Source organism: Triturus cristatus, unplaced genomic scaffold (assembly GCF_964204655.1).
Source record: "Triturus cristatus unplaced genomic scaffold, aTriCri1.1 SCAFFOLD_487, whole genome shotgun sequence".
Classification (NCBI taxonomy): Eukaryota; Metazoa; Chordata; class Amphibia; order Caudata; family Salamandridae; genus Triturus; species Triturus cristatus.
The window spans coordinates 27,343-52,067 of NW_028187484.1; the positions used below are offsets into that span (position 1 = coordinate 27,343).

Genomic DNA, 24,725 nt, shown 5'->3' on the forward strand with positions numbered 1-24,725 from the left:
GATCCTGGGATGTAATTAATTGCATCTGATCTCGTAGGTATGGGGTCTCGCTGACAAAGCCCAGAGGTCTTCTATAATTATTCTAAACTAGCTCATGAGCACGGGCAGGGTGGTAAAAGGCGCTATAGTCCTGTTTCCACTGTCATTATAATATGATTTCCCCTTTTGTGCTTTATGGAATTGTAACAATGCTATATTGTCCTTATGCATTATGCTGCTCGTATTGGCTAGAGTACTGCACCTTAGAGCACGTTAGTTAAAAATAAACATTTTAAACTATACAGTGTCTCTGATTACTCACGTTGTGGACAATATGAGTGTGAACGGAAGAGTGTTCTTGTTTGCCACTATTCCTGAGAGTCGCATGTACTAGGTTGTCTAATCATTGGTAGCTTCGCTGTAGTACGGAGAACGAATGAGACACTATTGCTAGTCGGATTGGGGTACTGGGCACTGAGGTGGCTTTTTTGGTACACAGCAATACACCGAGGTCCTGGTTTCCTGCGCATAGTTCTGTGCATGAGCAGAATCCCTGCAACAGTGCCAATACTATCTACTTGTTTTTCTATCACTCTAAACAGTATTTCACCATTTCTCACCACTTTGTCCATCCCCACCTTATCCTTCAAGCTCTTTATTTCTCGTTTCTCACTCTCTTTTCTCTCCTCCCCCACCACAAGATTGCTTCACAAGGTCTTGCACCATGGCCAGACATGCAAAGGGATGTATGTGCTTGTCTTACGTGGTGATCTGAGACTCCATGAAGATGAGGATGAAGACCAGCAAAGCAGGTACGATGGTGGCAAACATCATCCAGATGGGGAAGTCGGTATGGAGTCCAAGCGGGTTGATGAACCATTGACGGTCAGCAGGTCTGGAAACATTAAGGCCTGCAGGGACTTTCAGTTTCTGCAAAAGGAGTAGGCACAGATCAGCTAGACTGTCTTGTCAACTCATGTGAGTGTTTGTATGGGACTTAAGTCAGAGGAACAGGAGATGGAAGAAGTAGACAGAGAAAGAACCACAAGTGTAGAGTGTCCTTCATAAATGTTATATTCATCATCACCATAATTCTTCGGATAGGCGGTATAGAGGGGAGAAGGGAAAAGGGTCAAAGATGCAGGTTTCGTAGTGAGTAGCAAGCCTTCTACCGAGGCTATAGTCTTATGTCTGATACAAATTGTATCAACAGTAACTCTTTTTCAACGTTTCATCTCTTTATCTGCTGCTTTATTTTGATCTCTCCATGTCTTCTGTTACTTCTAACGTGGGTGAATGTGATAGGGAGATTTTCTGGGCCACATCACTCTTTTGGGTGAGCAGTATTTCAATTCTGCCAGTTTGCCTTGATCTGGTATGTTAGCACTGGGAAGCCCTTTGAGGTAGCCATGTGCTTTACAAATCACAATAACGTAACAAAAGGTTATCTCTAATTCAAAATCAAAACATTTATTTAAAAAAACGTACCTGCAGCTAGCCGCATCGCGTTCTTCTGCTCCTCTTTTCACAGGCGTAGGCTCCCAGATTCCACTGCGGCCAATCCTGATGCTGCTCTTATGTCATGAAAGCAGTGTCAGGATTGGTCTGAGTGCCTAGGATTTGCGCTCCCAGGGAGAGTGAGAGCCTGTGCCTGCTGTCTCCAACCCAGCAACGCAGCTGGGTTGGAGACCGCTTCAATGTGCATGATGGTTTGGCCGGCCAGCCAAACTGTCATGGGCACTGATCACAGTTCACTACCACTCCTCCTGCGCCTGTCGTTCCCCATGGCCCTGCCCCCAAAGACTCGGCAGGAGAGAAAAAAAAAGATAATAAAACGTGTTTATTTTCCCTTTCATGACGTTTTGAGGCAGCATGGCAGGGGGGTGACATTTCAGATAGCGGAGGAGCTGCAGCTACTGGGCACCCTAAAAATAAGCATTGGCATAGCCAATAGGTCTCGCCTCTGGGACCTTATAAGTGTTTAGCTATGCAACAGTTGATGTTGCACCAAGGATATTGTGCTGCATAATTAAATACTTATAAGGTCCCAAAGGCGAGACCTATTGGCTATGCCAATGCTTGTTTTACGTATAATGTATGTATGCATGCATGTGTGCATGTACGAATGTATGTGCTTGTATGTATGTGTGTATGAAAGTATCTATGTATGAATACATGTACGTGATGGGATTTGTGCAGCAGAAACATAACTGGCGAGAGACAGCGCCGAACAAGCCCGGGATATCGAAATTATCAATATTTAGATATTTAAAAGTCTTGTTTGATGTTTTGCATTATTTTCTGTTATTTCAGTCTGATGGAAAGGGAATACCCGACCCCCACCCCTGCACCCACTCCCCTGTTACTGCCCCACGGTGATAGGGTTTCGGTCCTACAAATCGGAACAGCTGTTTTGTTAAAGTTAAAAATATGAAATGCAGATGGCGAGGGCGAAAGCGAAAATGTAAACAATGATTTAAAATCCGAAAATAAAAGGGGTTAGATAGTTGTGTGAGTCGGGTTAAGTCTGGTTAGATGCGGATGATCGTCAAGTACAGGAACATAAAAAAGATCAAATAGTTAAAAAATGACACCAAATTACAGGATATAACCTGATTAGGGTCGCGGTAGGTTATACATTGAGCATCACACAGTGCGTCAAAGCGGAGCTGGGACGTGCGCCCCATTGCTCCAGACACAAGAATGTTTTTGAATCTCGGATACACAGGGGGGCAGACTTGGGGGACGGCATCTTGTTTCCGGGGCCTTTATATATTGAGGCTCAATTCTTCCATGCTGCCAAACCTAGCCTTTAGGCCCCCAGATCCCGACGCTATCCCGCCTAGACCTGTGTACCCCTGGGCCTCTAACGCTGGTGGTCTAACGAGGCTCGATAATCTGACACGCCATGCCGGGGCTTAGTGTGGCAGGCATCAGGCAGAACTGCGGGCGAGGTGCCAGCTCGGTCTCGAGACTGATACAGGGAAAAGAGAGAGAAGGAAGAGAAGAGAGAAGGAGGAGAAGAGAGAGACAGAAGAGAGAAGGGAGAGTGGAGAGTGGAGAGAAGGAAGAAGGGAGAGTGGAGAGAAGGAAGAAGGGAGAGAAGAGAGAAGAGAGAAGGAAGAGAGAAGGAAGCGAGAAGGGAGAAAAGGGAGAGAAGGAAGAGAAAGAGAAGAGAAGGGAGAGTGGAGAGAAGGAAGAAGGGAGAGAAGAGCGAGAGAAGGGAGAGAAGAGAGAAGGAAGAGAAGAGAAAAGAAAAGAAGGAGAAGGGAGAGTGGCGAGAAGGAAGAGAAGAGAGCAGGAAGAGAAGAGAGCAGGAAGAGAAGAGAGAAGGAAGAGAAGAGACAAGGAACAGAAGAGAGAAGGAAGAGAAGAAACAAGGCAGAGAGAAACTGGAGAACTAAAGATCTATGTACGGCAAAGTGCCTTCTGGAACTTGTAGTCTCGCTTTTCTCCTTTGAGTCCTGGGCTACAAGTTCAAGCGTGCATAGTGACGGTAAGGGGCGCAACAGTGACATGTTTTATATAGTGTCTGTTATGTAAGCCTGTGTCTTTGCAGCGCTGCAAAGAAAGGGTGTGACAAACTCTAAACCTGAGGATGCTTAAGCCGACACAACAGGCATGTTAAAGTCGCAACGAAGCCGGTAAGGAGCGGAACACAGTACCGCAAGGTCTGCTCTAGCGCCTACACACGAGTTAGCCCTAGAGACCTAGCGTGCCCAGGTACAGCTCTGAGTTAGACATGGCATCCGCTGCCAGGTGCCCCCACCCCCCACTAGTTTTGCAGGACTCCGTGGTCACTCGAAACAAAAATAGAAGTGACACCGACCAATATACAGCTGAACGGTTGCCCCCAAGCCTTACTGCTTTTTAAACAAGATAATCAGAGTGACCAGCAGTGACCGCCATCTGTTACCAATTAAATAATTGGAAACAGATGGCCCTGCTGCTCGCTCCCGAGCACCCTAGGTCAGGGCACAGAGACGGCGGTACATGCACCCGCCTTGGACCAACTACGTGTTGTCTTTCTAAGAAAGACGCACGCAAAGGCCAATTGCGGATGATAAAAAACATAAACACAAGCACAAGCGTGTTTTCAGGGTTTAAAAGCCCTTACTAAATGCCTCGCAGAGCAGCACATGCACGCTGGCTCAGGCGAGACCTAAAAAGTGGTCCACATTTGTGAATTGCACCTTTGCGCAAAACACTGCTTCAGTGTTTTAAGAATTAAGAAAAGAAGGAGGGAGGGGTCTCTAAAAAGGGCATGGTTTAGCAACAGATAAAAAATGCAAATGCTGCCAGGACTCTTCGTGCATTGATTAGTTCACAATGGTGAACCACACCTGGATATAAGTGGGGCCATTTCTGCTCAGGACCCCTGCCCCTGTTCAGGCCCCTGCCCCTACTCAGTCTGCAGACATTAATGGGCCCGAGACTGGAAGCAACACCTCTGCCCCCATAGTAAAAGACAGGTTTTAGAGGCACATCTGCTTCTAGAAAGGCCGCTCAGGCCCCCACTGGGCCGCTGGCGGCATCTGTACAGCACAAACACAGCCCACATCGGCCAGCACGCTGCCCAAAAAAGCAGCTACAGCTGCAAATCAGGAACCGGCCCATTGCCCGAGTGCCCGCCTTACCAATCCAACCCTGACATCCCGCCACCCGGAGCTTCTCACTGTACCACGACCACCTGGTGAACTCACAAGGTTCAGATCCCTCGTGCTCACCCGTTGGTATCCAGTGGCTTCTACCGGATGAGCTTACTGCCCCCCACCCCACTGCCCACCAACACCATCTTTAGATGTAGCCACTCTTGAGGCCGTAATTTCTATGCACAGCACTTCTGCCCAGAAGGCTTTCCAACTTCGTTAAATACAAACATAATGCAAATACCACCCATCCCCCACCCCACCCACATGTATGCTGGACACCAGACTCACTCACTCTAGTATAGGCACAGCATCCTGCTTGCTAAAATGCAAGCGCAGCATCCCTCTCATTAAAAAGTAGGGGTGGAGCCCCCACTCACCTGAGTATAGGTGTCTTCGATGAAAGAATCAGCAGTGACCATGATGAAGATGGTGATGGGCACGCCGAAGTCCCCGATCATTCGACGAAGCTGTGAGAGATGACCACAAGCGTGAGGGCAGCAGCGAAGCACCGAGAAGTGAAAGAGCAGCAACACCCACAGATGTGAAGGAGCAGCAATGTACCCAGATGTGAAGGAGCAGCAATGCACAGAGATGTGAAGGAGCAGTAATGCCCACAGACGTGAAGGAGCAGCAATGTGCACAGATGTGAAGGAGCAGCAATGCCAAAAGACGTGAAGGAGCAGTGGTGCACACTGATGTGAAGGAGCAGCAATGCACATTGATATGAAGGAGCAGCAATGCACACAGAGATGTGAAGGAGCAGCCGTGAACACAGATGTGAAGGAGCAGCAGTGCATACAGAGATGTGAAGGAGCAGTAATGTACACTGATGTGAAGGAGCAGCAATGCACACAGATGTGAAGGAGCAGCAATGCGCACAGACGTGAAGGAGCAGCAATGCTCACAGACGTGAAGGAGCAGCAATGCTCACAGACGTGAAGGAGCAGCAATGCGCACAGATGTGAAGGAGCAGTAATGCCCACAGATGTGAAGGAGCAGCAATGCGCACAGATGTGAAGGAGCAGCAATGCCATCAGACGTGAAGGACCAGCAATGCACACTGATGTGAAGAAGCAGCAATGCACAGAGACGTGAAGGAGCAGCAATGCCCACAGACGGGAAGGAGCAGCAATGCCCACTGATGTGAAGGAGCAGCAATGCCCACAGACGTTAAGGAGCAGCAATGCACACAGATGAGAAGGACCAGCAATGCCCGCAGACATGAAGGGGCAGCAATGCCCACAGACGTTAAGAAGCAGCAATGCACACTGATGTGAAGGAGCAGTAATGCCGACAGAGCGGAAGAAGCAGCAATGCGCACAGATTTGAAGAGGCAGCAATGCGCAGAGATGTGAAGGTGCAGTAATGCACAGAGATATGATGAACAAGTAATGCCCACATAGACGTGAAGGAGCAGCAATGCCCACAGGGCTGAAGGAGCAGCAATGCTCACAGATGTGAAGGAGCAGCAATGCGCAGGGATGTGAAGGAGCAGTAAGGCTTACAGATGTAAAGAAGCAGCAATGCTCACAGATGTGAAGGAGAAGCAATGCACAGAGATGTGAAGGAGAAGCAATGCACAGACAGATGAAGGAGCAGCAATCCCCACAGACGTGAAGGAGCAGCAATGACCATAGACGTGAAGGAGCAGCAATGACCATAGACTTGAAGGAGCGCCAATGCCAACAGACATGAAGAAGCAGCAATGCACAGAGATGTGAAGGAGCAGTAATGTACACTGATGTGAAGGAGAAGCAATGCACAGAGATGTGAAGGAGCAGCAATGCACAGAGGTGTGAAGGAGCAGCATTGCACAGAGAGATGAAGGAGCAGCAATGCCCACAATCGTGAAGGAGCAGCAATGACCACAGACGTGAAGGAGCAGCAATGACCACAGACATGAAAAAGCAGCAATGCGCACAGATGTGAAGGAGCAGCAATGCCAACAGACGTGAAGGAGCAGCGGTGCACACTGATGTGAAGGAGAAGCAATGCACACTGATGTGAAGGAGCAGCAATGCACACAGAGATGTGAAGGAGCAGCCGTGAACACAGAGATGTGAAGGAGCAGCAGTGCACACAGATGTGAAGGAGCAGCAGTGCTGTTAGAATTGGGAATCTCTAGTTGGCACAGGTATGCACCTGCGACAAGCAGGGACTCTCAATTCTAAGTCAGGATAAGGGGATCACCCTTTCAAATAACCCCTGCTCACCCTTTAGGTAGTGTGGTGCAAGCAGTCAAGACTATTCTCAGGGCGTCATAGGTTAAGCCTTTGTGAACACATACAGTAATACAATGACACACCACCAATGGACACCAGTCAAGGTTGTATCAAAAATAGGTTTCTTTATATAAGGCTTAGCACAAGACCAGAATAACGTTTAGAAATGACCACAGTATTATTTCAAAGTTCAATGTTCTTGTAAAAAGGCTTAAAATGCAAAAATAGGCTTCTTTTAGTCAATTCTGCTTCTTTTCAGGCTTTGTACGGTTCGTACCTGGGAGTGCGACTCGTCCGCATTAAAAACAAGGAAAGTACGAGTCAAACAATTTGTGCGGACTCCGGGGTCCGTAACATGCACGCTGCGGTGCGAACAGAATAAAGTACCTTAAGTTCGTAGGGTCCGCGACGGACAATGCGGGACAAGTTGATGGGTCCGGGTCGTAGTTCGGCAGCGTATTTAGATGCTGGTCGGGTCGCGGCGTTGGTACGGGACCTTCAGGGATACGTGCGGATGGCCCGGATCAGCTTGCAGAGTCCGTGGCGTTTGGCGTTCGAGCCGTACCTTCGGTGTGGATAGGCGGCGACACTTCTCGGCGCCGTTCAGCGTACGGGGAGGATCAGCGTACTGCGGCTCTCGGCTCTGAGTACGGCACGGTGCAGTACGTTAGCAGCGTACGGACCGTACCTGCGGGACGATGGAGCTTGGGTCCGGCGTACAGGGTTCGGCAGCCAGTGTTGTACGTCTCAAATTGACGGGGAAGGTTAGGTGTGATGCGGCCGGGAGGGATACGGCGTGTACTAACACTTTTGGATCAGCGTAGACGCACGGTGCCGGGCGGCAAAGACACGGCTTCCTCGGCGGATGGGGTACGAGGCGTACTGGGGCCAAATCCAGCAGGAAACAAGCACAAATCGTCCAGGCAACTCAATTTTGGAAGGCAGATGAGTCCAATGGTCCTGGGACTCAGTTCAGGGGGCAAGCTCTTCTTCCAAGCCCTTGGAGATAGTTGAAACAAAGTGCAAAGTCTCTCTTAGTCTTTTCCTCTCCTTTCTCAGCAAGGCACCAACTGCAGGCCAATCCCCCAGGTCAGGGAAAGTTACTCCTCCTTCAGTTTCTTCCAGGTCCTTCTAGTCAGGCAGAGTTTCTTCGTGGTTCAATCAGGATCTGATTTCTTAGGAGCAGGGCTCTTACATTTATACCAAGTTTCTATTGTCTTTACAGGCCAGGGGGGCCTTTGCATAATCCTAGTCCAGTTCTTTTCAGTGAGGAGCACTTTGTTGTTGGGACTCTGGCTTCTTCTTTCAGCAGGCAGGGCAGAGACATCAGACGCTCTCCGGGGGGTGGAGCCAGCATTGTGGTGGCAGAGCACTGCCCTATTCAGAGTCAAGGTGCACTCCTCCCACCCATCCTGGTGTAATCTCTCTATTCACCACCTGGCAGCCCCAGCCTGTCTCCTGGAACTTCCCAGCCCTGTCACTCAAGCTACACACAAAGAAGATAGCCCTCCCCTCCAGAGGCGGACTGAAATGGTTAGGCACGCAAAGGCTAACTTTCTAAAAGTAGCATTTGCAAACCCAGGATATTAAAATAACCTTTGCTAAAAGATGTATTTTATTATTCTGAGTTCAGGCATACTAAACATGAATTTCTACCATGCTTCCTGAGCCTGCTAGGATTATAGGGTGTTATAATCTAGCAGCCCATTCTGGCCTATGGAGAGCAGGTAGCCTTACAATAGTGAAAAACGAAAATGGCTGTAATTCACTATTAGGACATGCCACACACTTCAGGGCATGTCCTACCTTATCCTTACAATGCACCCTGCCCTAGGGCCTACCATAGGGGTGACTAATATGAAGGTAAGGGAAGGTTTAGGGACTGGCAAGTGGGGACACTTGCCCAGTCAGCATGACAGTACCAGACTGCATGCAGGTTCTGCAATGGCAGACCTTAGATACATTTTACCAGGCTGCTTCTGTGGGTGGCACAACCCGTGCTGCAAGCCCACCAGCAGCATTTGGATATACAAGCCCTTGGCACCCCTGGTGCACTCTACTAGGGACTGATAGTAAACCAAATAAGCCAAACATGGAAGTCAATTCACATAATACATTTTACCATAGGGAGAGCATATGCACCTTAGCACTGATCAGCAGCGGTAAGGTGCCCAGAGTCATAAAACAGCCACCACCAGGTCAGAAAAAATACAGGAGGAAGGCAAAATGTTTAGGGATGAAAGTCCAACAAGTGCATACAGAGATGTGAAGCAGCAGCAGTGCAAACAAATGTGAAGGAACAGTAGTGCACACAGATAGTTGAAGGAGCAGCAGTGCACACAGATGTGAAGGAGCAGCAGTGCACACAGAGATGTGAAGAAGCAGCAGTGCACGCAGAGATGTGAAGTAGCAGCAGTGCACACAGAGAAGAGAAGAAGCAGCAATGTACACAGATCTGAAGGAGCAGCAGTGCACACAGATATGAAGGAGCAGCAATACACACAGAGATGTGAAGGAGCAGTAATGAACACAGATGTGAAGGAGCAGCAGTGCACACAGAAAAGTGAAGGGGCAACAGCGCACACAGATGTGAAGGAGCAGTAGCGCACACAGAGAAGGAGCAGCAGTGCACACAAAGGTGAAGGACTAGCAGTGCACACAGAGATGTGAAGGAGCAACAGTGCACACAGATGTGAAGGAGCAGCAGTGCGCACAGAGATGTGAAGAACCATCAATGCACAGAGAGGTGTGAAGGAGCAGCAATGCATAGAGAGAAGTGAAGAAGCATCAATGTACACAGAGATGTGAAGGAGGGGCAATGCACACAGTTATGTCATGGAGCAGCAGCGCACACAGAGATGTGAAGCAGCTGCAGTACACACAGATGTGCAGAAACAGCAGTGCACACGGAGATGTGAAGGTGCAGCAGTGCACATAGAGATGTGAAGGTGCAGCAATACACACAGATGTGAAGGAGCAGTAATGCACACAGAGATGTGAAGGAGCAGCAGTGCACACAGATGTGAAGGAGCAGCAGTGCAAACAGAGATGTAAAGGAGCAGCAGTGCACACAGATGTGGAGGAGCAGCAGAGCACACAGAGATGTGAAGGAGCAGCAGTGCACACAGAGAAGAGAAGAAGCAGCAATGCACACGGATATGTGAAGCAGCAGCAGTGCACACAGAGATGTGAAGGAGCAGCATTGCACACAGAGATGTGAAGGAGCAGCAGTACACACAGAGATATGAAGGAGCAGTAACGCAGACAGATGTGAAGGAGCAGCAGTGCACACAGAGGTGAAGGAGCAGTAGTGCACACAGAGATGTGAAGGAGCAACTGCGCACAGATGTGAAGGAGTAGCAGTGCACTCAGAGATGTGAAGGAGCAGCAGTGCAAACAGAGATTCGAAGGAGCAGAAATGTACACAGAGATGTGAAGGGGCAGCAATGTACACAGTTATGTCAAAGAGCAGTAGTGCACACCGAGATGTGAAGGAGCAGCAGTGCAAACAGAGATGTGAAGGAGCAGCAATGTACCCTGTTATGTCAAGGAGCAGCAGTGCACACAGATGTGAAGGAGCAGCAGTGCGTACAGAGATGTGAAGGAGCAGCAATGCCCACTGATGTGAAGGAGCAGCAATGCCCACAGACGTTAAGGAGCAGCAATGCACACAGATGAGAAGGACCAGCAATGCCCACAGACATGAAGGGGCAGCAATGCCCACAGACGTTAAGGAGCAGCAATGCACACTGACGTGAAGGAGTAGTAATGCCCACAGAGCTGAAGGGGCAGCAATGCGCAGAGATGTGAAGGAGCAGTAATGCACAGAGATATGATGAACAAGTAATGCCCACATAGACGTGAAGGAGCAGCAATGCCCACAGGGCTGAAGGAGCAGCAATGCTCACAGATGTGAAGGAGCAGCAATGCCCACAGATGTTAAGGAGCAGCAATGCACACAGATGAGAAGGACCAGCAATGCCCACAGACATGAAGGGGCAGCAATGCCCACAGACGTTAAGGAGCAGCAATGCCCACAGGGCTGAAGGAGCAGCAATGCACACTGATGTGAAGGAGCAGTAATGCCCACAGAGCTGAAGGAGCAGCAATGCGCACAGATTTGAAGGGGCAGCAATGCGCAGAGATGTGAAGGAGCAGTAATGTACAGAGATATGATGAACAAGTAATGCCCACATAGACGTGAAGGAGCAGCAATGCCCACAGGGCTGAAGGAGCAGCAATGCTCACAGATGTGAAGGAGCAGCAATGCGCACAGATGTGAAGGAGCAGTAAGGCACAGGGATGTGAAGGAGCAGTAAGGCTTACAGATGTAAAGAAGCAGCAATGCTCACAGATGTGAAGGAGAAGCAATGTACACTGATGTGAAGGAGAAGCAATGCACCGAGATGTGAAGGAGCAGCAATGCACAGACAGATGAAGGAGCAGCAATCCCCACAGACGTGAAGGAGCAGCAATGACCACAGACGTGAAGGAGCAGCAATGACCATAGACTTGAAGGAGCGGCAATGCCAACAGACATGAAGAAGCAGCAATGCACAGAGATGTGAAGGAGCAGTAATGTACACTGATGTGAAGGAGAAGCAATGCACAGAGATATGAAGGAGCAGCAATGCACAGACAAAGGAAGGAGCAGCAATGCACAGAGGTGTGAAGAAGCAGCATTGCACAGAGAGATGAAGGAGCAGCAATGCCCACAATCGTGAAGGAGCAGCAATGACCACAGACGTGAAGGAGCAGCAATGCCCACAATCGTGAAGGAGCAGCAATGACCACAGACGTGAAGGAGCAGCAATGACCACAGACGTGAAGAAGCAGGAATGCGCACAGATGTGAAGGAGCAGCAATGCCAACAGACGTGAAGGAGCAGCGGTGCACACTGATGTGAAGGAGAAGCAATGCACACTGATGTGAAGGAGCAGCAATGCACACAGAGATGTGAAGGAGCAGCCGTGAACACAGAGATGTGAAGGAGCAGCAGTGCACACAGATGTGAAGGAGCAGCAGTGCATACAGAGATGTGAAGCAGCAGCCGTGCACACAAATGTTAAGGAACAGTAGTGCACACAGAGAGTTGAAGGAGCAGCAGTGCACACAGAGATGTGAAGAAGCAGCAGTGCACACAGAGATGTGAAGTAGCAGCAGTGCACACAGAGAACAGAAGAAGCAGCAATGCACACAGATGTGAAGGAGCAGCAGTGCACACAGATATGAAGGAGCAGCAATACACACAGATGTGAAGGAGCAGTAATGAACACAGATGTGAAGGAGCAGCAGTGCACACAGAAATGTGAAGGGGCAACAGCGCACACAGATGTGAAGGAGCAGTAGTGCAAACAGAGAAGGAGCAGCAGTGCACACAAAGGTGAAGGAGTAGCAGTGCACACAGAGATGTGAAGGAGCAACAGTGCACACAGATGTGAAGGAGCAGCAGTGCGCACAGAGATGTGAAGAACCATCAATGCACAGAGAGGTGTGAAGGAGCAGCAATGCATAGAGAGAAGTGAAGAAGCATCAGTGTACACAGAGATGTGAAGGAGGGGCAATGCACTCAGTTATGTCATGGAGCAGCAGCGCACACAGATGTGAAGCAGCTGCAGTGCACACAGATGTGCAGAAACAGCAGTGCACATGGAGATGTGAAGCTGCAGCAGTGCACATAGAGATGTGAAGGAGCAGCAATACACACAGAGATGTGAAGGAACAGTAATGCACACAGAGATGTGAAGGAGCAGCAGTGCACACAGATGTGAAGGAGCAGCAGTGCAAACAGAGATGTAAAGGAGCAGCAGTGCAAACAGAGATGTAAAGGAGCAGCAGTGCACACAGATGTGAAGGAGCAGCAGAGCACACAGAGATGTGAAGGAGCAGCAGTGCACACAGAGATGTGAAGGAGCAGCAGTGCACACAGAGATGTGAAGGAGCAGCAGTGCACACAGAGATGTGAAGGAGCAGCAGTGCACACAGAGAACAGAAGGAGCAGAGGTGCACACAGAGAAGAGAAGAAGCAGCAATGCACACGGATATGTGAAGCAGCGGCAGTGCACACAGAGATGTGAAGGAGCAGCATTGCACACAGAGAGGTGAAGGAGCAGCAGCACACACAGATATGAAGGAGCAGTAACGCAGACAGATGTGAAGGAGCAGCAGTGCACACAGACAAGGAGCAGCAGTGCACACAGAGGTGAAGGAGCAGTAGTGCACACAGAGATGTGAAGGAGCAACTGCGCACAGATGTGAAGGAGTAGCAGTGCACTCAGAGATGTGAAGGAGCAGCAGTGCACACAGAGATGTGAAGGAGCAGAAATGTACACAGAGATGTGAAGGGGCAGCAATGTACACAGTTATGTCAAAGAGCAGTAGTGCACACCGAGATGTGAAGGAGCAGCAGTGCACACAGAGATGTGAAGGAGCAGCAATGTACCCTGTTATGTCAAGGAGCAGCAGTGCACACAGATGTGAAGGAGCAGCAGTGCGTACAGAGATGTGAAGGAGCAGCAATGCCCACTGATGTGAAGGAGCAGCAATGCCCACTGATGTGAAGGAGCAGCAATGCCCACAGACGTTAAGGAGCAGCAATGCACACAGATGAGAAGGACCAGCAATGCCCACAGACATGAAGGGGCAGCAATGCCCAAAGACGTTAAGGAGCAGCAATGCACATTGATGTGAAGGAGCAGTAATGCCCACAGAGCTGAAGGAGCAGCAATGCGCACAGATTTGAAGGGGCAGCAATGCGCAGAGATGTGAAGGAGCAGTAATGCACAGAGATATGATGAACAAGTAATGCCCACATAGACGTGAAGGAGCAGCAATGCCCACAGGGCTGAAGGAGCAGCAATGCTCACAGATGTGAAGGAACAGCAATGCGCACAGATGTGAAGGAGCAGTAAGGCACAGGGATGTGAAGGAGCGGTAAGGCTTACAGATGTAAAGAAGCAGCAATGCTCACAGATGTGAAGGAGAAGCAATGTACACCGATGTGAAGGAGAAGCAATGCGCAGAGATGTGAGGGAGCAGCAATGCACAGACAGATGAAGGAGCAGCAATCCCCACAGACGTGAAGGAGCAGCAATGACCACAGACGTGAAGGAGCAGCAATGACCATAGACTTGAAGGAGCGGCAATGCCAACAGACATGAAGAAGCAGCAATGCACAGAGATGTGAAGGAGCAGTAATGTACACTGAAGTGAAGGAGAGGCACTGCACAGAGATGTGAAGGAGCAGCAATGCACAGACAAAGGAAGGAGCAGCAATGCACAGAGGTGTGAAGGAACAGCATTGCACAGAGAGATGAAGGAGCAGCAATGCCCACAATCGTGAAGGAGCAGCAATGACCACAGACGTGAAGGAGCAGCAATGACCACAGACGTGAAGAAGCAGCAATGCGCACAGATGTGAAGGAGCAGCAATGCCAACAGACGTGAAGGAGCAGCGGTGCACACTGATGTGAAGGAGAAGCAATGCACACTGATGTGAAGGAGCAGCAATGCACACAGAGATGTAAAGGAGCAGCCGTGAACACAGAGATGTGAAGGAGCAGCAGTGCACACAGATATGAAGGAGCAGCAGTGCATACAGAGATGTGAAGCAGCAGCAGTGCACACAAATGTGAAGGAACAGTAGTGCACACAGAGAGTTGAAGGAGCAGAAGTGCACACAGATGTGAAGGAGCAGCAGTGCACACAGAGATGTGAAGAAGCAGCAGTGCACACAGAGATGTGAAGTAGCAGCAGTGCACACAGAGAAGAGAAGAAGCAGCAATGCACACAGATGTGAAGGAGCAGCAGTGCACACAGATATGAAGGAGCAGCAATACACACAGAGATGTGAAGGAGCAGTAATGAACAAGGATGTGAAGGAGCAGCAGTGCACACAGAAATGTGAAGGGGCAACAGCGCACCCAGATGTGAAGGAGCAGTAGTGCACACAGAGAAGGAGCAGCAGTGCACACAAAGGTGAAGGACTAGCAGTGCACACAGAGATGTGAAGGAGCAACAGTGCACACAGATGTGAAGGAGCAGCAGTGCGCACAGAGATGTGAAGAACCATCAATGCACAGAGAGGTGTGAAGGAGCAGCAATGCATAGAGAGAAGTGAAGAAGCATCAGTGTACACAGAGATGTGAAGGAGGGGCAAGGCACACAGTTATGTCATGGAGCAGCAGCGCACACAGAGATGTGAAGCAGCTGCAGTGCACACAGATGTGCAGAAACAGCAGTGCACTCGGAGATGTGACGCTGCAGCAGTGCACATAGAGATGTGAAGGAGCAGCAATACACACAGATGTGAAGGAGCAGTAATGCACACAGAGATGTGAAGGAGCAGCAGTGCACACAGATGTGAAGGAGCAGCAGTGCAAACAGAGATGTAACGGAGCAGCAGTGCACACAGATGTGAAGGAGCAGCAGAGCACACAGAGATGTGAAGGAGCAGCAGTGCACACAGAGATGTGAAGGAGCAGCAGTGCACACAGAGATGTGAAGGAGCAGAGGTGCACACAGAGAAGAGAAGAAGCAGCAATGCACACGGATATGTGAAGCAGCAGCAGTGCACATAGATGTGAAGGAGCAGCATTGCACACAGAGATGTGAAGGAGCAGCAGTACACACAGAGATATGAAGGAGCAGTAACGCAGACAGATGTGAAGGAGCAGCAGTGCACACAGATGTTAAGGAGCAGCAGTGCACACAGAGAAGGAGCAGCAGTGCACACAGAGATGTGAAGGAGCAACTGCGCACAGATGTGAAGGAGTACCAGTGCACTCAGAGATGTGAAGGAGTAGCAGTGCACACAGAGATGTGAAGGAGCGGAAATGTACACAGAGATGTGAAGGGGCAGCAATGTACACAGTTATGTCAAAGAGCAGTAGTGCACACCGAGATGTGAAGGAGCAGCAGTGCACACAGAGATGTGAAGGAACAGCAATGTACCCTGTTATGTCAAGGAGCAGCAGTGCACACAGATGTGAAGGAGCAGCAGTGCGTACAGAGATGTGAAGGAGCAGCAGTGTACACAGAGATGTGAAGGAGCAGCAGTGCACACAGAGAGGTGAAGGAGCAGCAGTGCACACAGAGATGTGAAGGAGCAGAAGCGCACACAGAGATGTGAAGGAGCAGAAGCGCACACAGAGATGTAAAGGAGCAGCAGTGCACACAGATGTGAAGGAGCAGCAATGCACATAGAGATGTGAAGGAGCACCAATGTACACAGTTATGTCAAGGAGCATCAGCGCACACAGAGATGTAAAGGAGCAGAAGTGCACACAGATGTGAAGGAGCAGCAATCTACACAGTTATGTCAAGGAGCAGCAGCGCACACAGAGATGTGAAGGAGCAGCAGTGCACACAGAGATGTGAAGAAGCAGCAATGTACACAGTTATGTCAAGGAGCAGCAGTGCACACCGAGATGTGAAGGAGCAGCAGTGCACACCGAGATGTGAAGGAGCAGTAGTGCACACAAAGATGTGAAGGAGCAGCAGTGCACACAGATGTGAAAGAACAGCAGTGCACACAGAGATGTGAAGAAGCATCAATTACATAGTTATGTCAAGGAGCAGCAGTGCACACCGAGATTTGAAAGAGCAGCAGTGCACACAGAGATGTGAAGGAGCAGCAGTGCACACAGAGATGTGAAGGGGTAGCAATGTACACAGTTATTTCAAGGAGCAGCAGTGCACACAGATGTGAAGGAGCAGCAGTGCACACAGAGATGTGAAGGAGCAGCAATATACACAGTTATGGGAAGGAGCAGCAGTGCACACGGAGATGTAAAGGAGCAGCAGTGCACACAGGTGTGAAGGAGTAGCAGTGCACACAGAAATGTGAAGGAGCAGCAATGTACACAGAGATGTGAAGGAGCAGCAGTGCACACAGAAATGTGAAGGAGCAGCAATGTACACAGAGATGTGAAGGAGCAGCAGTGCACACAGAGATGTGAAGGAGCAGCAATGCACACCGAGATGTTAAGAAGCATCAATGCACAGAGAGATGTGAAGAAGCATCAATGCAGAGAGAGAAGAGGCAGCAGTGCTCACAGAGATGTGAAGAAGCAGCAATGCACAAATCGATGTGAAGGAGCAACAATGCACACAGAGATGTGAAGAAGGATCAGTGCACACAGATGTGAAGAATCATCAATGCACAGAGAGAAGAGAAAGGCAGCAGTGCACACAAGTGTGAAGGAGCAGCAATGCACACAGAGATGGAAAGGCACAGCAATGCACACAGAAATGTGAAGAAGCAAGAGTGTACACAGTTGTGAAGAAGCAGCAATGCCCACGGAGATGTGAAGATGCATCAATGCACAGAGAGAAGAGGCAGCAGTGCACACAGAGATGTAATGAAGCAGCAATGCATAGAGAGATGTGAAGAAGCAGCAGTGCAAAGAGATCTGAAGAAGCATCAATGCATAGAGAGATGTGAAGAGGCAGGAATGCACAGAGAGATGTGAAGAAGCAGCAATGCACAGAGAGATGTGAAGAAACAGCAGTGAAAAGAGAGATGTGAAGAAGCAGCAATGCACAGAGAGATGTGAAGAAGCAGCAATGCACAGAGAGATGTGAAGAAACAGCAGTGAAAAGAGAGATGTGAAGAAGCATCAATGCACAGAGAGATGTGAAGAAGCAGCAATGCACAGAGAGATGTGAAGAAACAGCAGTGAAAAGAGAGATGTGAAGAAGCATCAATGCACAGAGAGATGTGAAGAAGCAGCAGTGCACAGAGATATATAAAGGGGCTGTAATTCACAGAGGGGTGTAAAGGAACGGAAACATCAGTGCAAGCAGATGCCAAGGGAGAAGTAACGCACATAGAGATGTGAATGAAAAGTAATCGAGACATATAGAAATGAGCCGACATGTACATAGATATCCACCAACAGTAATGCACAGAGTCGTGAAGGAGAAGGGATGCACACGGAGAACCGAAGTGACACCAGAGCACAGTGGGCATGAAAAGGAACGCAGCCAAAGATCTGTGAAAGAGCAGTGATGCACAGAGATGTGAAGGAGTATAAACGTGTACACATGTGCATGGGTACCAACTTACACAGAGATGTACAGAGAGTGATGTCAGTTTTTTATTTCCTTTAAAATATTTGTACCTTATTGAACATATTGATTGCTGGGCACGTGTGGCCACATGGCATCACCCCCAACGCTACTGACTCTTCTAATGCAGAGAGTCTGAGCATGTACTAGAATAACCGATTACAATGTTATGTACAACGAAGATGTGGGCCTGGAATGGAGTCAATGGACTGGCCCTGCTGTGCAGTGTAATGCTAATGCAACATGCAGAGGGACAGAATGAGGAGTGACACAGTTGGTATCTATCTGTCCTGATTTTCGGGGATCCTTTGAAGTGGGGGAGCTCAAAAGTGCGTCTCCAAAAGAGCGGTTAATTTGCTTGTTTGGCTGAGGGTGTGACTTCTTGTGTGGATAACCTTAAGAGTGTGGGTGTAGTTGTAAAGTCCACAGGAAATGTTCAAGAAAATTAAATGTAAGTGAAAAAACCGGAGTTGATTTGCGGGTGCATAGTCAGTTGGTGAGGCTGGAGTTTGACAATGGCCTTTTGACTTGCATTATATTGCCACAGTTATTTAATAGGTTTTGAGTTAGTCAAAGTGTTGTTTTTTAAGTGACTTGCATTTAAATGGATAAAATGAAGGCAGCCTACAGCTGGAAGAGTATTAGACACACAGAACCTTTTAAGGAACATCATCAAAAAAGCAGAGTGACCCGGCAATGATAGGTTGGTGACAGCAGAAAGGGTTTAAGGATGATCCTTCTCCAGAGTGCTCAGTCACAATCAGTGCTTGCTGTAATTCAAGAAGGAGCAGTGGCTTGAGGAGAGGGTGCATGGTGGTGAGAAGAGAGGCACAGAATACATTTCAGAGGGTCATAACTGATGGCATCGTTCAAGGCTGTTGAGTCTCAGAGGGATTAGCCTAGCTTCAGTGGTTGGAAGGTGGAAGTGGGAGGCAAGCTAAAATCTTGCTAAGAGTTCACAATTATGAATACAAATATTTTGAAGAAAAGTATCTCACTTCCCAAAATAACTTAAATGTTATTAACTTTCAAAACATGTAGAATGTTTCTAAAAATTAGATCTGAAATTACCATACCATCTACTTTCTCTGCACAAAGACTCCTAGGCTGTTACAACGTTCATTACTATGGGGATTACTTAGTTTGCCATTTTAATTGGTGTTAAACATGTCTTATTTAGAGGGCATGAGAATGTTATGCATTCTCTAGATGACATTTGTTTTGAAAGACTGGAGAGGGAGTACGATGAAGCTTTGCCATCTGTGATTGGAGCATTGTTAAGATATGGTCTAATACTGCAAATAGAAATTGTACATTTGTAGTAAAAGAATTGTAATACTTGTGGTACAAAACGCTTGAGAGACTAATAGTCGAAAAGTAAAACGGTGATGGTGATTCAAGAGGCGGAGGTTTCCAAGGAGAAAGACAAGGTTTTCTCAGTCAGGAAATGTTCTGAGTTTTTTGCTAGGTTTTAGAACTCCAAAACAACCGCTCGCTAAAATAATGCCCACAGGAGAGAGTGTTTGCAGGGGAGGACTAGAAGAAGTGTGTAGATAACTATATGTGAAGCAGCCATCTCAAAAACATTTTGAATAGGGGTCCTTCCTGCGTACCAGCTCTTAAGAGTGAGGGGTGATAATTGTCCTAGAATGGTGAGACTGGTGAAAATGCTGTTACAGGGGTGGGGGGAGTCGGTAATTGAGAAAGAAACCTTCGCATGTATGCGGGCGAGTAAATGCTGTCAGTGTGAGGAAGTGCTTTTATCTTAAGAGCTGGTCAAATGCAGCTGGTGATAGTGTTGAATCGAAGAGGACTTGCCTTTGTGGCTTCTGTGTTGCAGGAATATCAGTGTGAGATGGAGGATGGCCCTCGGTGGTGAAAATACTTGATGAATTGTTTGTTGATAATGTTGTTAGTAGCAGCAGTGAATGTTAGACCGCAGGGATGTGGCATAGTGGTGGCATATGTTGTTGATATGTTGGCTAGGTGAGGGGGTTAGGTGTCAGGAGGAGATGAAGGTTTAAATATTGTGCGATGAACCAATGGTCGCCTTACCTTCCCTGGGAAGAAACTGCTGTTCTTGAACTTGCGCAAAAAGAAGGCAATGAAGAAGGTGCCTGCCATGAGAATCAGCGAAAGCAGTGCAGTGTTGGGTTGTGGGTACTGTGGCAGCTCCGCCATCGTTGAGTTGTAGTGTCTCTGCAAGGGATGCTGCTGGAAAATCTATAGTTCCAAACAGGAAAGGTTTAGTAAGAGACATATGACATGCGCATTGTAGGCCTCTGAGACCAAGACTTAAGCATGCTGTGCTAGTCCCTGTAAATTGGGGTCCTCTTTACCTTGATAATCTTGGAGAAGGTTTCATAGATGAAGATGAGGGAGATGAGGAAGGAGAAGATCTCCTGGGTGAACCGAGAGATATATCCCACCAGGAAGCTTCCTTCAAAGGCCACAATTATTATGACAATTAGGATCAGCCAGAAACCAATCCATACTCGGCCCACAATGTACTCCATGTTGTTGCTCTCGCAAAACTGTGGTATAAAAAGAAACATGTAGGGAGAAGTAAATGTCGATGTCGTCGAGCTCGTTAGCCTCTGCATTCAAAGGTTAGATGCACACGAATTCTGAAAAGGAATTTTGTAGTGACTATATCACCCTCAATTTTAAACACCCACATATTGTAGGGGATTTGAGTGAACTTACGTACTCCCGGTTAGTCAGACTAGGTCCTATCAAGTTATTGCCCTTAGGTTTCTTTTACAGACATGAGAGACCAGCCCCATTGGATCAGATCCCAAACTTCCTTCCAACTAGCACCCATCTTACCAGCAGTCATTCAAATCTCTATAAGCAATTGTTGCTGGCCGCTGTTAGACCTGCCTGAGAATGACTGACGAATGGGGTTCTCGGCCAAACAGTAATTTATCCACACTTTCAGACCTGACCGTTCTTCAATGTGTCTGTGCACCTAATTCTCTTGAATCTGAACCCAGTATAGTAGGAAATGCACCCAAGCCTCAGGACTACTCTCAACCTCACAAGCCTACCTCCCCTCCGCGGCTCACAACTAATAATATCAAACAGCTGAGAAGGAACAGAGCTTGAGTATTGTCTAAATTATGTTTGGACAACTGGGTAGATTGAATGCAAGATGTTACAATGCAAAAATTTACAACGCATGCCTTTAAAACGCAGTTTTTACATCGCAACATCCATTACAACGCATGTTTTTACAACGCATGCCATTACAATACATACCATTACAACGCATACCATTACATCGCATAATTTTTGGAGGTAACAGTAGGTTAAGTGTTGGATAGTGTAGGGGTAAAAATAACTAATGCCACTCCAGAAAGTGCAACAGTAGGGTAAGTGTTGGATAGCGTAGGGGTTAAAATTACTATTCCCACTCCGGTGAGTGCACCTGTAGGGTAAGTGTTGGATAGTGTAGGGGTAAAAACTATGCGTTGTAATGGTATGCGTTGTAATGGCATGCGTTGTAGTGATATGCGTTGCAATGGCTGCGTTGTAATGGCATGCGATGTAAAGGATGTTGCGATGCAATGGCTGCATTGTAAAGGTAATGCGTTGTAATGACTGCGTTGTAAAGGTTGTTTCCCGGGTAGATTATATTAGTTTGCATGATAGAGTTCTGTGATGGTTTTATTTGTTATACTGCCCCTGCTATTCCCTCAGCTGCAAGTCGACACTGGAGGGTTAAACAACCTGGTTTAAGACCACACGAGATTTTTCAATGCCCAAATTCATTAGCTAGCTGATTCAGGCTTTCTACCTGACCTGGCCAAATAATGTTTGCATGGTTGTCATCAATTTTTATAACAATAATTTTTCAGCTAAGGATGATCCCAATTTTTGCTTTTTGACCTTATGGCAGAGCTTAATAATAAGTACTCTAACATCGGAAAGGGTTGGGAGTGTTAAGGCGCAGCTTGGGGATTCTTGAGGCAGTTTTTGTACCCTCATTTATTGAAGTATGACCTTTATAATCCCATAGGCAGCACACACCACTGCTGCTGCATCTAGCAGAGGGGGCTACTCTTCGGTCCTTGATTACGTTTTCGTCTCAAGGCAACTACTTAAATGGATTATTAAGGGGGTAATTTGCTCTAGTATTTGTAGTGATCCTAATCCGCGTATTATCACCTTAGAAACCCCCAAAGGCAGACCCAAGAAAGTGATGGGGGTTAGTTCAAACACTGCATCTAAAGGGAATGGCTGCAGGCATGAATGGCGGGCTGTTCACATTTGGAGATACACAACATAAGTTATGCTCAGACCGCCTGGCTCTGGTTCACCGCCGTCTCTCACTGAGACCAGTTTCACCTATATTACAGAGGCCTTTACCGAGATGGGCAATGCCATAATATCCCTCCTAACAAAGCCACAGAACCATCAGTGATAATCAAACACCCTGGTCTGACAGTGCTTGCAGATTAGTAAATATGCAACTCTGAACTGCCCTCTATGGAACCCCCAGAAATAGAGATGAAATTGCTTCTTGTAGAAGGGAGTACAAGCAGGCCAGGGGGAAAGGAAGCTGGACCTCCAGATATACATGTGGGCAGAATTAGTCAGTTTAAAGATACTAAGATGTTTTGGAACATAGTCAAGTCCAACAAACTATCAATCTCTTCAGTAAACAGTTTAGGCATCAATATAAGTCACGACCAACGGGTAGCCCACTTAAGTTTTATCTACTGCTCCCCTTCAATTAATACTGATGTATCCGGCCAGGTGCCACCACATTTTCTCCTTGATATAGAGTTCTTGCTGGAAGAGGTGATTGGGCAAATAATAACAGTTCCTCTAATGAAGCTGGATCGGGTCCCTATGGAACTATGCAAATGTATCCCTGCTGTGGGCACCACTTCTTGCCACATGGCCTGGCAGTTCGGGCTGGACTGTTCCCATTGGGCACAGGGTCAAGACTGATTTGCATATGGCTGTGTCCAAACTGGAAGGGCATGGTGAGCAAAAAAACGATGGATTTAGGCCCAGATCTCTGTACTGGGGTGAATGTATGACATTGTTCCGCATTCTGTCCATCAATTGTTCTTTTTGCACGTGTACTAACGCAGCATGTAAATTTGGCCTTCCCCAGACTTGATGTACAGATATTATACTGCCAGTCTTTAAAAAGGGAATCACCATAGCCCCAGCTGCTACCAGCCAATCTATTTATTGGACTCAGTGGCTATCAAGAGCTTTAAATGGCATAAACATTTTGTTGGACGCCTTCGTAGAGTTCATGGGCCTTTTGAATTTGGAGACAAATTTACCAAAAACTGACATCACGGCTTGTAGCCCCTAAAAGTCTTAAATCATGTTGCCTGCACATCAAGGACAAATCTATACCAAGGACTCATGAGTTTCCCTATCTTGTGGTTACCTGTGACTCATTTGCTATGGTCTCGTTTAAAGTCCGACATTTGAAGGGTGGGCTGGGAATCTGGTTCAAAATATGGAGTGATCTTTAGACTTTGTGTTTGTGAAGGTTTAACAAGTTCACCAGTCCTCTTCTACATGAAAGCGTAATGAACATTGAGACTTTGGGGAACAGCTTCTTCCTGGCCCAATTGGATCGGATGAAATTATTCACAGGACTTGAACCTCTAGAAATTCTGAGATTTACTGTTTGTACCTCAAAATAATATATGTGCTCACTATACAGTTTATCCTACGTAATATTTTATAGGCTGTCAAGTGTGGGTTCTCAGCACAGTACAATAGCAGTTTGAGAGAGAGACTGTCTAAAGTGTGCCTGCATCAGAATGTTCTGTGAGAGAAAGGAAGTGAGAGATGGAGGGAGAAAACGTCTCTAGCAGGGTGGGTGCGTTGCACTCCAAATGTGAGCCTCCTGGGGATGTTCATGACAGGGAAGGCTTTGGCTCACAAGGGAAGTACCAGGAGTAGCAGGGAGCAAGCCAGAGGTCACAGCTGCGACCCCGGACTCCCTCCAAATGACGTCCATGGAAGGCTTGTCTCATGATGGGATACGAACCAAGATCGTAAGAGCTGGACAGGTTTGCAGCAGGACCAGCCTGAGCTGCTAATGAGTCAGCATTTGAGGTCTTCTGATCCCGGTTCAACATTGGAAAGGCACTTGAAGTGCTGTCAGCGCAGAGAACTACGAAAAGATATGTTATGTTAATTGTATATTTGTAAATATATTTTAATATACATGTATTTGAATAAGTGCAAAACCACCATTGGTGTCTTGGTGCCTGCAAAAGTTAATTTTCCCAGTGTGAAGCTACAACAGAAGGTTCACGAGAGTAGCCTTAGTTAGCAGGTCCAAACGTGCGTGAAAAGTCACGCCTTCAGATCTTTTTTAAAGAGAAGTAATTCAGTTTCGGTCCTGAGCAAAATGGGAGATAATTCCACAAAAATGGAGCACAAACCAAAATTTCGTCCCACCAAGTTTATATGTGATGATTCTTGGACCCAAGATGAGGTATGCAGCTGAGGACCGCAAGGTGCGAGATGGAAGATATCTTCTAATGTATTTAAAGATGAATGATGCAACTAGACAATTGAGAGCATGGAAGACGATGCAAAGAGCTTTAAATTGCACTCTGGATCTCACTGGCAAGCAATGAGGATGTTCCAATAGAGGGGCTGCAAGAATCGCTTTAGCATGCGTTAAGGAGGAGGAGCACAGCCACGTTCTGTACTCAGCCATGGCCCGTGCAGGTAGGAACGGTGGAGCCAGGTTGCGATTTCGACAGACGGCGAGAGGAAATTAACCATTTATTTAAGTTTCATTCATGGTCTG

General features: G+C 47.6%; 1 protein-coding gene across 1 annotated transcript in view; it reads right to left on the reverse strand.

The window, feature by feature from the left end:
* The window catches only part of SLC4A1 (solute carrier family 4 member 1 (Diego blood group)), a 196,529-nt gene that overhangs the window by 27,342 nt on the left and 144,462 nt on the right, over window positions 1–24,725 (reverse strand). Inside the window, exons 11-14 of the mRNA XM_085640330.1 lie at window positions 20,263–20,457; window positions 19,979–20,146; window positions 5,009–5,098; window positions 743–909 (exon numbers count right to left, since the gene is read on the reverse strand). Coding sequence (XP_085496456.1) covers window positions 743–909; window positions 5,009–5,098; window positions 19,979–20,146; window positions 20,263–20,457 — 620 coding nt within the window. The remainder of the gene's footprint in view (window positions 1–742; window positions 910–5,008; window positions 5,099–19,978; window positions 20,147–20,262; window positions 20,458–24,725) is intronic.